This window comes from Parasteatoda tepidariorum, unplaced genomic scaffold, assembly GCF_043381705.1.
Source record: "Parasteatoda tepidariorum isolate YZ-2023 unplaced genomic scaffold, CAS_Ptep_4.0 HiC_scaffold_102, whole genome shotgun sequence".
Lineage (NCBI taxonomy): Eukaryota > Metazoa > Arthropoda > Arachnida > Araneae > Theridiidae > Parasteatoda > Parasteatoda tepidariorum.
This window is the reverse complement of record NW_027261308.1, coordinates 1-14,523: the sequence shown is the minus strand read 5'-3', so window position 1 is coordinate 14,523 and position 14,523 is coordinate 1. Positions and strand designations below refer to the sequence as shown.

General features: G+C 27.7%; 1 protein-coding gene across 2 annotated transcripts; it reads left to right on the top strand.

Annotated features, from left to right (window-relative positions):
• Nucleotides 1–230: 230 nt before the first annotated feature.
• Nucleotides 231–11,814, top strand: LOC122268433 (ubiquitin carboxyl-terminal hydrolase 34). 2 transcript variants are annotated; one of them, XM_043056819.2, is made up of 5 exons: nt 231–287; nt 3,014–3,207; nt 5,833–5,970; nt 8,436–8,654; nt 11,575–11,814. In XM_043056819.2, the coding sequence occupies exons 3-5, from the start codon at nt 5,920–5,922 to the stop codon at nt 11,797–11,799; spliced, it is 495 nt and encodes a 164-aa protein (XP_042912753.1). In that variant the 5' UTR covers nt 231–287; nt 3,014–3,207; nt 5,833–5,919; the 3' UTR covers nt 11,800–11,814. The 2 variants fall into 2 exon arrangements, with proteins under 2 accessions (XP_042912753.1, XP_071044567.1); XM_071188466.1 differs by lacking the exons at nt 231–287; nt 3,014–3,207 and having other exon boundaries at nt 5,829–5,970.
• Nucleotides 11,815–14,523: the final 2,709 nt, after the last annotated feature.

Below are 14,523 nucleotides of genomic sequence, written 5' to 3'. Positions count from 1 at the left end.
TTTTCTAGTGCAATCGATAATACTCTTATTGAAATGTTATAGCCAACATTGTTTCAGAAACTTTTTACCAAGCTCATTTTCACTGTCATTGAGTAAAAACTTTTAGATGAGATGCTAGTAAAATTTGAATTTAAAGTTAAATATTTAAAGAACATTCCAATAGGAAAATGATATTGTTAGTGTTTTATTTTTCATAATAGACCAATAATTTGATTTGTCTCTTTCTTATAGTTAAAGCTGTGGATGAACATAGGCACCATAATGCTAGCTCGTTCAGGAGTGATACGGTAAAATATACATATATATTTTAATTGTCTATGTCCAGATGTTTTAATATTTATTTTGTTCTGTTATGAATAATATAATATTTTACAATGTTAAAATTTTTTAATGTTAATCCCAATTAGCTGTTGCCCGGGGGAAGTACTTTGGTTACAGTTTTAACTGTGATATTGCCAAAATTCTCTGAGTATTGATTTTTTTAATAATTAAAAATCAATCTGGTAGCCACACAGTCCACCATAAGTATGAGACATTGTCGACAGCAGAAATATTATTTCCTTCCTTACATATCTCTTGAGCCATAACTTGAGTACAGTATAACAAGATGCGTAGCATTTTTAAAATGTTTTTAAAGGTGCTTGTTTTTGATATTCTTTTTTTAAAAGCCCTTAAAGGTGCTTTTTTCAGTGACTGTTTTTAAAAAACTGTAATTTCCTCCTTTTCCAAAAGGAGATTTTTTTCTTTGCCATGTCGATTTTCGGCACGTGTTATGCAAAATTATGCTTTTCACATTGTACTACTATTAAACGTTTTCACCATTCATTCAACTACAATCCATTTCAGTATACGGTCGGTCATTAGCGTATGAAAGCGCCGATCATTTTACATGTTTGATTAAATACTTGCAAGTCGGCTTGTGCATCTACTAAGTTGGGTTAGGTGAGATTATTGCACTCTGCTGCATTTTGCAAGATATTCTCAATTTCAGGCTTCATTTTTCACCCTCTGATATTGAACCAAAAAATCTTTTGATAACGGCCAATATAATCAAGAAAAGAGTTCTTTGTCTGAAACTAGTTATTTTATCATGATCATGTAAAATCTTTGAAAATTATTTTATATTTTGTTAATGTATGTAATACTTAAAAATATTCTTTGGGTGCTTTAGAAGTACTAAAAGTTGCTTACTTTTTGTTGAAAGATTTGGCTATGCACCCTGTATAAATATGCTACTGCTCAAAAAAGGCAAGCTCCATTAATAATTAGTATGTCAGTTTGCAACCATTTATGTTTAAAAAATTTCTACTGTATTTTTTGAATGAAGGATTAAAAATAATTCTAAATAATTACTTCATAGCTAAGTTTTTATTTCTATAAAAATACCTAATTATTCTAAATAAATACTTAACATATAATTAAATGCTTAACTTTACTTAAACTATCAGTTAACACTACTTAATCTATAACAAAATGAATATAAAGAAATACCTAATGTATAACTAGTTATTTAACAATACTTAAAGTATTACTTAAGACAATCTATCAAAATAAATTATTATTGTAGATAACTGTAAAGACAATCTATCAAAATGAATTATTGTAGATAACTGAAATGTTTCCAATTTAGATGACAAAATACTTGCATTTTCGGTGCTAAGTAAGCAAAATGAATGTATAAATTTTCATTTATGTTTTTCACATTGTTTTGTACATAAACATTGCGAAGATTAGACAACCCTCTTTGAATGCACATAAATGTACTTTTTCTTTAAAATTTTAATACAATCCTACTGTAATGTTTTACGTAATATTGTCTATAATTTTTTTTTGTCTTAATTCAGGGATGATTGTATTTCAGGTTTTTCTTATCATCCTTCTGGATCTAAAAAACTATATGCAAGGCATGTGATTTTTCAGTGAATTTCACAGAATTTTCTGAAGTTTTTTGAGTGAATGGTAACATAATCAGTAGAGAGGTTGTATAACAATTTACAAGGCTAAAGCAGAATTTTTTTTTTGTTGCCACTTGCCCAGTTTTTACTACTTCAAGCTAAGCAGCATAAAAAAATATACCTCATAAAATATCTTTTTTCCTTTAAAAAAAGTCCTTGTTTTTCAATACAATCTGTTGTTAGAACACATTTGTATTTATTTATACTGTGATTACTAAAAATTATTTTAAAGATAACGTTTAAAAGATACGTTTCCAAGCCATTCACAGTGTTTCTCTGTAATATCTATGGTCAACTACTATAATTGTATGTTGTCAAATTAAAAGAAATTTCTTTTTCTATATGTTAATGCTATTTTACTATTCTCTGAGTTCTATTACTGCCATGGTTAGATATAGACACACAACGTGCATGGATATATTGGTGGTGATTCCCCAATTTTGCAATTACTTTTTCACTATTAATTGTAATATTAAAAAAAAAGTATCCGCATGCTCAAAAAAAAGTTTGCAGTGGAAGGGAATATGACGCAGACGGCATAACCATGATTTATGCAAGGTAGAAGAAAGTCTGCATTCAGTTGTATGCATGCTGTTTCCAAAGAGAAAAGATGTAACTGCCACTTTAGTCCAAGGATTAGCAGTCAAGCCTGCAACCATTAACAGTCGATATTACAATTTTGTACAACTCAACTTGACTATCGCTTTACAACGGAAATGGACAATTTCAGTGAAAGTAGGAAATCTTTTAATGTTTTTTCGTTTGGAGCAAAATTACTAATATCACTTATTATGATAATTATTTTATATGAATGTAGTTCTATGTATAACTACTAATATTAATTTGCAGGTATACATATATATATTTTGTCAAGAATAAATAAAAATATGAAATAGTTAACTGCTTACGTACATTTATTAAAATTATTCTATTATCAAAAATATTATGAGCTTGCAGCTACTTTTGAATTGTCTGCACAGATATTTTATGTTTTTATCTTACTATGATTATTGCCTTTGCTTCCCAAAATGTAATCTTTTCACACCATTATTTTACAGATATTTATGTCAAATCAAAGATAGTTATTTAAGAGCAGCTGGCAAACGTAATTTATTTGAATTTATGTGGGCTACAGTGAAGGATCCTCTGGATAACCATACTACTTTTGACAAGGAAGGCATGGACCTTGCTTTCAAGTATTTTAACTGCTGCACTTTTAACCACGAGACTTGCTGGGATTGCTCAAATTAATGTATGTATTCTGTTTCTAACTCTTCTCCCTATGTAAAAACACATTTTGAGATAACAGGGTGCATAGTGTCTTTAAAAAATACTTAAAGGTGCTTTTTTTCTTCTTTTTTTTTTGAAAGTTTTTTAAAAGCCTTTTCAAGGTGCTTTTTTCATTGGGTATTTTTAAAATTTCCTTAATGTTCCCTTTTCCAAATTATTTTATTATTATTATGTCGGTTTTTGCCACGAATTGTGCAAAAAGTGTTCCATTCTCGCTCCATTCAATGTTTTCACAATTCATTCAACCAAAGTAATAGTATAATTATGATATATATATTCTATTTTTATTACTATTTTTTTAAGATAATATATTAAAAACTAACATTTTTAATAAAATACTTAATAATATTGACATTTTTCTGGTACCCATCCTACACTTAATGAGAAAAAATTACAGACTGATCTAAAACTTTTAAGATTTATATCTGGAAAAATCAGGGAAATCTGAAACCTGATTTGGGTGGCCACCCTGATTTTGTTATCCAACCTACCCTTTCACCTCATTAGAGCATATAGTTGACTGTAATAAGTATTTGATGTTAGAACCGACTATAATACCACTGACCTTAATTTCTACCCATGATGTTGATTAAATATTTAAGTCTGGCAACAGAAAAGCTTCAGAGTGACAAGAAGTACATAGTTTTATCTTTAGTAAAAAATTAAAGACTATAAAAGTTAACGAAATTTTTTGTTCTAAAATTTTTTAGGAACTATAAGATTTTGACTTTGAAGAAAGAAAAATATTTACTATTATTTTATTATTATTGTAATAATTGTGATATTTATGGGATATATTATTCCTTGAAACTGTCCTAAATTTAATTTAATTCTCATTAAATTAAATTTAGGACATAAGAGTGTTGTAAACATTGTAAAAATTTTATTTTTTGTATATGGTTACATAAATACAGAGCAACATCTTTACTTATATGAAAGCAAAAATCAAATGTCAAATGACAGCCCTTTGTAAATATCTTACATCACAATTTAAATTTGAGTAATATTTATAACAATGAGTTATATTTATTACTGTAAAATTTTAGCAGAAAAAAGGTTATCATGGAAAAAAAACTTCTTGAGAAGGCCAAGACCCACACTGGGCTGTCGAGCCATTAATAATTATGATGAATATTTATTACTTATTTAATCGCAAACAAGATCGAAAAACGAAGTTCTTCGATTTCTAGAACATTTCGATTTCCTAGACATTTCTTTGTTAAAAGAAGTGTATAAGAAGTATTTGTTTTACTCAAAACTTTGTTAATACATTTTTCTCTTGTTTATCAAATTCGTTCATAAAGTAATTTGTTCTTAGTTATAATTAATTTTCTTTTTGTAATCTTTTATTTATGGTTTCCATTTTGTGAAAACTAATCCATAATTCAAAATTCTTAGAGTTTTACATCGGTTACACTAGATGTTTCATCCGCAACAAATGAATTTGCATTTTTCAGAAAAATTAAAAGTTTTAATCTTTGAAACTTGAATGTTTTTGAAAATTTTATAATCTTTTGTATTGGAATTAAAAAACTTTTTTTTAAAAATAATTCATGAAATATGTAAACTAATTTCTCTCTATGACATTTGNTTTTTTTTTTTTTTTTTTTTTTTTTTTTTTTTTTTTTTTTTTTTTTTTTTTTTTTTTTTGAAATTCATGAAATCAAAAAGTTTTAGAACAAGTGGAGAGGGCCCAAGAATTATTCCTACGAAATAAAAAATTAAAAGTATTTGAGGAATTTTAATTAAGTTACACAGAAAATAGAAATGTAGCATTTTTGGGCAAATTTATTAAAATTTAAAGTAGTTTTTGTGCTTTTTTTATGAAAATTGTTGCACACTTTATAAAAGTTTTAGAACAAGTGGAGAGGGCTCTAGAATTATTACTCCAAAAAATATTAAAAGTAATTGAAGATTTTTAATTAAGTTATATAAAGTTAAATCGAGATGATTGTGAACCAGAGCAAGTCCAGATTTTTTGTTAAAGTTTCAAGAAATCATCGATCACATTTATGTATAAAAAGTCTTGTATATTTTATTTAAAAGTATTAGAACTAGAATTTATACTTGGCATCTCTTTCATTTGTAAATATTTTTTCTGGTAGAATAATAAATGTGATTAGAGATAAAAGTAAACTTAAACATAATTTTTCATTTAAATAATGCTGCATATAATTGATTTAGAATTTCATGTTTTGAAAATATCAATGATTTAAATTCATAAATACATAAATTTTTTTGAAATACATCATTAATGATTTTACTCAAGAAAATTTTCCGGATATTTGGGTTCGGCTAACAATTATCCCTGTTTTTATGAAAACTTTTGTACACTTCATTGGGGGTTCGGAGAATTCAGGATACCTGCAAGCATGGGTCTGCAAGAATTCAATATTTATAGGGGCCGATATGTTATGAAATAGAAGGCAGTGTTAAACCTTTTTACTTTTATCCTAACTTTTACATACTTTGTTATCATACAATGTTTTTGTTAAAAAATTTTATAAATGCTTCTAATTTTAAGCTATTGTTTGTTACTAATCTATAAAAACTTTTTATATTTTCTAATTATAGTCTTTTTTTACTGAACCATATCAACATGTTTAATGAACTTTGTCAAAATGAAAGCTTAAGTGATGCTGAAAATATTGGAAGTTCTTTAGCAAACTAGCTTATGGAAAATAAAATTATTGAATGTATATTTGGTCCAAATCTTCATGTTGAGGTGAGTTGTCTTGGGATCATATTTTTTAATTCATTTTATTAGTTACTTTTATTTGATTCAAAGGATTTTTAAAAATTACTAAAACTTCAGTAGACTAAATTTAAAAAGATCATGTATTGTTCACTAAAATGAATAATATGAAATTTGTGTTTAAAGTATTGTTTGTACCAGCATTTGTTTTAGATTTTTTATTTAATTTTCTAGAATTTAAAATCTTTAAGGATTTGTAAGGAATTTGTTCGCATGATCCCTTTAAGGGGATCCTATTAATATTTTTAAATTAAAAGAGCAGTATATCAGAGATAAATAATTTTTCCATTGATTCCTTTTTCTTTAAATTTTATTTCAAGTAATGTTTATTTCGAATAATATTTATTTCAAAAAATTCATTATTTTAAATAAATAATATTTATTTCATAATAATATTTATTATTAAATAATATTAATATTATCAAATTTATTTGAATAAATAATATTTATTTCAAATAATGAATAAAATATTTTATTCTTATTTTTTGACGTTTGTTCTGATATTTGTGTGTGCTCAGAATTTTTTATTTTCTATGAATACCAATGTGAATTTTAAAAGAATTGTTGTATGGTATTGAAATATTTGGTTTCTTTGACCGATTATCTTTTATGTAATAATGATCAAGGGGTGATAGTATTCCGGGTTTTATGTATCATTCTTCTGGGTCTAAAAGCTACAGAGATGACACTTTGCTTTTGAAAAAATCGGGATTACCGTATTTTTCGCCATCGCAATCTGTAAGTATCTGGAAATCCAAGGTTCAGAAGTTTCAAGAAATCATTGATCACATTTATGTATAAAATTTCTTGTATATTTTATAGAAAAATATTAGAACTAGAATTTATACTTGGCATCTCTTTCATTTGTAAAAATTTTTTTTGGTGGAAAAATAAATGTGATTAGAGATAAAAGTAANTATAATTTATTTAGAATTTCATGTTTTGAAAATATTAATGATTTAAATTTATAAACAAATTTTATATTTTTAAAATGGGTCATTAATGATTTTACTCAAGAAATCTTTAGGCTTTTTGAGTTGAGCGCACTATCGCGTCTGGTAGAGTACTTTTTAAAAAGATCATGTATTTTTCACTATAGTGAATAATATAAATTTTTTTTCAAGTAGTGTTTATGCCACCATTTATTTTAGATTTTTTATTTAATTTTCTAGAATTTAAAATCTTTTAGGATTTATATGGAATTTGGCACGATCATTTTAAGATCCTATTCATATTTTTAAATTAAAAGAGCAGTATATCAAATGGATAAATAATTTTTCCATTGATTCTTTTTTTCTTTAAATTTTATTTGATATTTATTTCAAATGGTGAATAAAATAATTTTTTTAAGAATTTCTAAGGAGTATTTTCCCTGATTTTTGCTTTTTGTTTTGATATTTGTGTGTGCCTAGTTTTTGTTTTCTATGAATACCAATGCGAATCTTAAAAGAATTCTTGTATGGTATCGAAAGATTTATTAATTTTTCTGACCCATTATATTTTATATGATGATGATCGTGAATATGGTGATTTGATAGTTCTAATTAACGGATTGTAATTGTATACATGATTCAGACATTAGCAAGATTTCCCTTTTCATTTTGTGAGAAAAAAGAACTCAATTTTATGTTATTAAATTTTTATGGTGGTGAATTCAGGGGTCATGCATTTATTTATTAATTTCTGCAAATGAGTAAAAAATTTTGTGGGAGAGAGTTTTGTTATCATTAATTACCCATATTTTTTTCCTGTTACTTTAAAAGAGATCTGTCATAATCAGCAATCATAGAATTTTGAAATAAAGTGAGGGTAAACAATTACTTAAATTGCTTTTTTACAAAAATGTTTTAAGCAGCATATTCATTGTGTTATCAGTTTGAGATTATAAAAAGCTTATTCGTAGCTGCCAACTCGACTCGATTTGGCCAGTTTCTCCCGGTTTAATAGAAAGTCTTCTGATTTTTGTACATTTTAGAAAAGTCCTTAAAATTTAGTAAGTTTCCTTTAAAAAATCCTATTGAAATAAATTTTTGCTTGGTTGAATATTTAAGTAAGTGTGACTAATACATAATGACACGATCCCCATTTATAGAAATCAGTTAACTATCTTTGATGAATTAAATGCCTATTACTGTTCAGAATTACAAATAAACATAATACATAACGTTTCAAGTTCATTTATATGTTAATCATAACTGGAAAATATTGAAGATCTAATATTATTGATCTATTTTGATGAGTATAAAAATCCCTGAAATTCCCTATACATAAAATATTTAGTACCTATTGCAACAATTATTATAAAATTTACTGGATTTTTTAATATTATCCATATTAGCAGCTATGCCTATTATTAATTGAGCTTTAAGGCATTGATTTTGACGTAGCTGTGTTTTTGTTATGAGTTAAAGTATTTCTATTTATCTTTGTTATAGTTAATAAAACAGAGCCACATTATTTTAAATTTCCTGGCGATGGAAGGACGCATAACTAATGAACACATCGATACAATTTGGTGTGCTGCTCAGTTGAAACACTGTTCTCGGCAAGTTCTTCATTTGTTACCTCCTCTCATCAAAAATTTGGAAGTTTCTCCTGTTCTCCATTTATACAAATTACTGTGCAATATTGAAACAAAGGAACAAACAGAACAGGTACTCTGCATTTTGTTTCTTTAGGTAAAATTTTAGCTGACATTAAGAAAACGCCTATAATAAACTGCTTTTTGCTCTATACTCCTTGAATTTGAAATATTTCATTGTTTTTTTGCATAATTTTTAAAATAATGTGTTTTTAAATCTATAATTATAATAGTTTGACATAGCTCTGTCATTAATTAATTGTTTGCTAATTAAATTTGTGTTATTTTTTATATCTTGAGCTAACTAAAAAATCTGTCATTTTGTAATACATCAGGCAAATTGGAAAAGTCTCCATTATTTTACTCTCAGTCTGAGATTTATTACACTCAATTAGTATGTCTTTAGGCTAATTCAAAATGACTCAATTCAAAGAGTTGCTCTATCAGGCAGACATTGGTGACCCGGACATGATGTGAACACACCTACCTTGACAGTAACGCCCACTTCGATAGATGGTCCACATTAAACAGTTGACTTACTACTTGTGACTTCTACCTTGACAGTAACGTCCACTTCGATAGATGGTCCACATTAAACAGTTGACTTACTACTCGTGACTGCGACATTATCCACCTCCTTGCGCTGTTGCTACTTAATTTTGATCACACACTACGTAATCACTCGACTACTAAAGGCAACACAAAAGCGACCACGACCGTGATAAGTTCTTAAAAACTGCTTAATTTTTATTTCGGAAAATAAGAGCCCTTAGAAGTACTTTATTTTTGTACAAGGTTTTTAAAAGTCTTTAATTTCAGAAATACTTTTAAGTTTTTATTCCTGAGTACTAAATAAGAATGCATGATTTGCTTTTAACAAGAAAGTCAAATCTTTGTTTACTATTTATAGCTTGTTTTATTACAATCTAAATTTTTTTTTTAAAGTCTTACATTGTTATGCTTTTACTTTTTAAGGATAAGCAGATTGTTACATAAAATTTTTTATCTACTCAATTAAAAGATCCAAACTTTTTGTTATTATTCTCTATTAGAATAAAATTCAAACTTGGATTTTAATAATCATTTTATTCAGTTAACATTGCAACTTAATATACTGTTTCTTCTTTTTATTCAACTTTTGTTTGCTTTAAAATTAGTTCATGTTTTTTGCCAGATTGTTTAGTAATGTTATGTAAAGCTCATCATAAAATTAAATGTAACACATTTGCTGTTTAGTAATAATTTCAAAATGGTTAAGTTACTTCCCATTTTCGATATGTTTTTCATAAACTGTTTCAATATTTTTTGTAAAACGTTAACCAATAACAGGGATGTGATTCTTCCGCGGATTCGCGGATTTCCGTTTTTTTTTTTTTTCTTGAGATTTTTACATTTCATCCGCTAATTTCTGCGGAAAAAATTTTCTGCACAAAGAATTTAATTTTCCGCCGAGCGGAAGTATTGAAGTCCTCATTCCTCCCTCTGAAGTTTCCCTAAAAATCAATTCCTTGGGATAAAACAGGTTGACTTTTATAATCAGGGACGAGATTTTTCCGCTTTTTAGAGGATTTTCGGTTTTGTCTCTCGAATTTCAGCCTTTTTTTTTTAAATCAAAAACTCCAATTCTCTAAAAGTTTTTTTTTTATAATAAATATCTCGCTTTTTTGTGAAAATTCAGTCATTGAAAAATAAAACAATTATATTTATTTAAGATTTTCAAAGATAAACAGAAAATTCAGACTACATCCTAGCTGCTAACCCTTCCACCTTTTACTTATTTTAGCTATTTTCTCCGATTTTACTCACAGAAAATAAGATTTTCCATTTTTTTATCCCTCTCCTGATAGCTCATATTTTCGTAATTCTGACGTTGCTGCTTCTTTTTTTTGGCGTGAAAGGAAACGGGAAAAAAAATGAGGTGGATTTGCGATAAAAATATTTATTTGCTCATTCAATTAATCTTGTAAATTTTTATTTATTATGTCTAAACAAAAACAATGCAAACAAGCCTTTTAGAAATCCCTACTCCAGACTCTTTCGTATTTACTTGATTTAAAAGTTGCGCATTGTGATTCTTATTTACGCTATTTAAATATCGTACATTATGATTCTTATTTACGAGATTTAAAAATCCAATATCGCGTTTTGTATTTAAGCATTTTTAAAATTGCGATTTTATTAGGTTTGTAGGTTTAACTGTATAACAATACATGTATTTATGGCTACTATAAGAAAACTGCTGAAAAAGGTTGTAAATTAAATATGGTCTTCAGATGTAGTGGATATTATCTGTTCCTCTAAATTTAGAAAAATTTTCGATAAGTTTAAAAAAAATCTAAATTTAAAAAAGAGACGAAAAAAAGTGAATTCGAACATAGTTCGGATAATAAGGGTTTGGATAATCGGCGCTCTACTGTAATAATAGATAATAATGTTAAGAATGAATTAAGTTAAGCCTATAGAAAAAAGGTAGAATGATTTAAGGTGCTTAGATATTAGTATGGCCTGTTTTTATTTAAAATAGAGCTTAATTTAACATGACATAGTTAAGAAAACTACTATAATAACTCTAATTCAACTTTGTAGTATTAATTTTTTTAATATATGCTCTTATAAATTAATATTTTATTAATAGAAAAGAAAATTTTTTTCAAAATCAGCCCACAACGTAATATGTTATGCATGCCTAGTAGCTAAATGTAAGAACTTGTAATAATATTTTTTCAATGTTTTTACCACCTTTTTTTCATTTACTCTTTTTTTTAATGCATGAAAAATATAGCAAATCCTCCACAGTAACATCTCTCTTGCTATCTTGGATTTAATAATTTCATAATTAGTGTGTAAATAAAGGAATTTTTTTTCTTGAAATATTTGTGTTCATATTTTTATCTGCAAAATGTACATAACTTTTTGCCCAACTGACATAGTTTTAATGAAAATGAGCAATTGAGATGTGTTATGTAATGAAATATAAAAATTTTTTGTTTCAGACACTTCTTCTTGCTTCTGCTCTAATCAAATTTATATGGCTGCATGGAAATAGTTCATCTTCTACGATGGCATCAGAATTGAGAGATCATCAAAACGCCAATAGTCCATTTTCAGTTCTTGTAAAGGGATCATTACATATGGGTGAGTTACATGCAGGCTGTTCTGTAATATATTTGCCTCAAAATCAGTTTTCATTTTTACTTGTGGTCTTAAATCACATTTAGGAATATGAAATGTTTTTAACAGTAAAGATAATCTTTTTGTTTCAAAAATGAATGTGAATATTAAACATGGTGCATAACTTTTATAAAAGGTGCTAAGGTACTTCTTTTCAATTTTCTTTTTTTTAAAGTCCTTATAGGTGCTATATTTATTGCGTGTTTTTTAAAAGTGCTTAATTTTCCCCTTTCGAAAATGATAATTTTATTCTTTACCATGTATTTTGCAAAAGCATACTTTTCACGTTATATTCAAAGTTTTAGCAATTAACCGCAATCCATTTTTGCTTATATTATGTCTGTAGCATAAAAGCGCCAATCATTTTACATGTTTGATGAAATAATTAAGAGTCAGCATGCACGTAAACTGAGCTAGGTTCTGTAGGATTATTGCACTCGGATGTGCAACTCTGCTGCATTTTGCAAGATATTCTCCATTTCAGGCTTCATTTTCCACTCTCTGATATTGTACCAAATAATCTCTTGGATCATTTTATAATGGCTAATATAATCTGAAATCCCTAGTCCAGACTCCACAAATATCTCGATTCTTATTCACGCAATTTTAATATCAATCATCTATTTTCATATTTACTTGATTTAAAAGTTGCGCATAGTGATTCTTATTTACGCTATTTAAATTTCGTACATTATGACTCTTATTTACGAGATTTAAAAATCCAATATCGCTTTTTGTATTTAAGCATTTCTAAAATTGCGATTTTATTATCAAACATCTATTTTCGTATTTATCTGATTTTAAAAACTTAACCCAATAATTAAGCATGAGATCACAAGAAAATGAAGCAACATACCTAGGTAAAGGCTGAAACTGGACTAAATATTTTATTATAGATAAGAGGTTATATTAAGGACAGCACTGCTGCCATCTATGTCAGCATTTGTGATGCCATCTATGTACAACAATATAAACTAATTCTTTCAACACTCCCACTTTAGTTTACATTTTTGGGAATACTAAAAGAAAATCACAAATGTGCAAAAAAAATATCAATACATCATTTTAGTCCCATTGATTTTCCATAATGTTCATGCTTAGTTCTATTAACAGTTTTTTGTTAAATAGTCCACATTTATATTTATCATATTCACTCCCACTGTCTGAAGCAATCCTTATCCTTTTTTGGTGTATTTTCTTCTTCACTTTGACTATTGTCAGATGTAATTCTCTTGTTAATTCACTATCCTCATCAGTATCTGAAACAATTTTTCTGTTCTTGCTTGGCCTGTCTTCATCACTTGCTCCTTTTCTTCTTTTAGATTTTGCATTACCACTGTCAGAATCTTCACTTCTTTGATCAGAAGCAACTTTCCCGTTTTTAGGCCCACTGTCTTCATCACTTTGAGTAATATCGCTAGCACTTGCTCTCCTTTTTCTTTTAGACTTTTCTTTTCCACTGTCAGACTTCTCACTTGATGAAACAGTTGCTTTTAGAAACGATTATACTTCTTTGCTTGGATTCTCTATCTTTCTTACGTTTTCGTCTTTTACCACCTTCTTCTCCTTCATCATCAAGTTTCACGATCATCTCGTGGCACACGTCTTTTCTGTCTGAGCCTGAACCCTTTGCTTCTTCATCTGTATTAGAATACTCATCATCTGATTGTGCTTTATTGGAACCACCTTCATTGTCAGATTGGGTTTGATTTAGGTTAATGGACTCTTCTGATCTATTTCATTCTATTTTAATCCCTAAACAATAATTTAAATCTTTCATTTCAAATCTTTTACTTAGTTGCTTTTTTGCTAAATTTTTAAGCCTTACTGAGTTGCTAAAAATAAATAACCTGCATAAATAGCTACAATTACAAATTCTTTATCATTTAGTTTAATATATACACAGCTATCAAAATAACTTTGCCTAAATCCCATTTCAACTAAGCCTTCTTCTAATGTCAGATACCAAAGCCTGCCACTTTGCTTTAAGCAATCTAGAGCTCTATTAAGTTTAAGAACTTTCCCATTTAAATTTTGTTCGTAGTATTCATTAAACCCATCTGGAATTTTCATGTATATTTCTTCATTTAGTGTCCCTTGAACAAAAGCCATAACAGTATCCATTTGATCAATTTCCCAATCATAAATAGCTGCATAAGCCAACAAAACTCTTAATGTTACATTTCGAACTACTGGGGAAAACGTTTCTGTATAATCTATTCCTTCGATCTGGCAGAAACCTTTAGCTAAAAAACGGGTTTTGTACCTTTCAATATCTCCATTAACATTATGTTTTATTTTGAATACCCATTTGCAATCAACAATGTTTTTATTTTTAGGCTTATTAACTATGTCCCAAGTTTTGTTTTTAATGTGACCTGCTATTGTTTCACATAAAGATTCTCTCCAATGCCTAGCATTACTACCATTGAGTGCCTCATCAATAGTATTAGGTTCAGAAAGAAGTTCATTTATTGCCACTAAAGCATCGGCAAAGCAAATAGGATCTAAATTTGGCATTTGCAAATCTGGCATACCATTGGTATCAAAATTTTGATAACGAACAGGAAGTTTAACTGTTCTTCCTATAGGTGTCAATTTCGGCATGTCATTATCTACAGTTACCTTATTACTCTCATCATTATTTACAAAATCGCCTCTATTCAAACCATTAATGTCATCCTGACCTGCATTAATATCATTTTGGAAATTTAATTCATTATTACCCGTGCTAACATTATTATCATTTTGGAGTTTATCTGATGTGTTGT

What these genes read in the sequence shown, in the direction of transcription:
- LOC122268433 (XM_043056819.2), top strand. Translation starts at nt 5,920, where the DNA reads ATGGAAAATAAAATTATTGAATGTATATTTGGTCCAAATCTTCATGTT. An exon ending in GTCCAAATCTTCATGTTGAG is followed by an intron (nt 5,971 to 8,435) that starts GTGAGTTGTCTT and finishes TCTTTGTTATAG; the next exon opens with TTAATAAAACAGAGCCACAT. An exon ending in CAAAGGAACAAACAGAACAG is followed by an intron (nt 8,655 to 11,574) that starts GTACTCTGCATT and finishes TTTTTGTTTCAG; the next exon opens with ACACTTCTTCTTGCTTCTGC.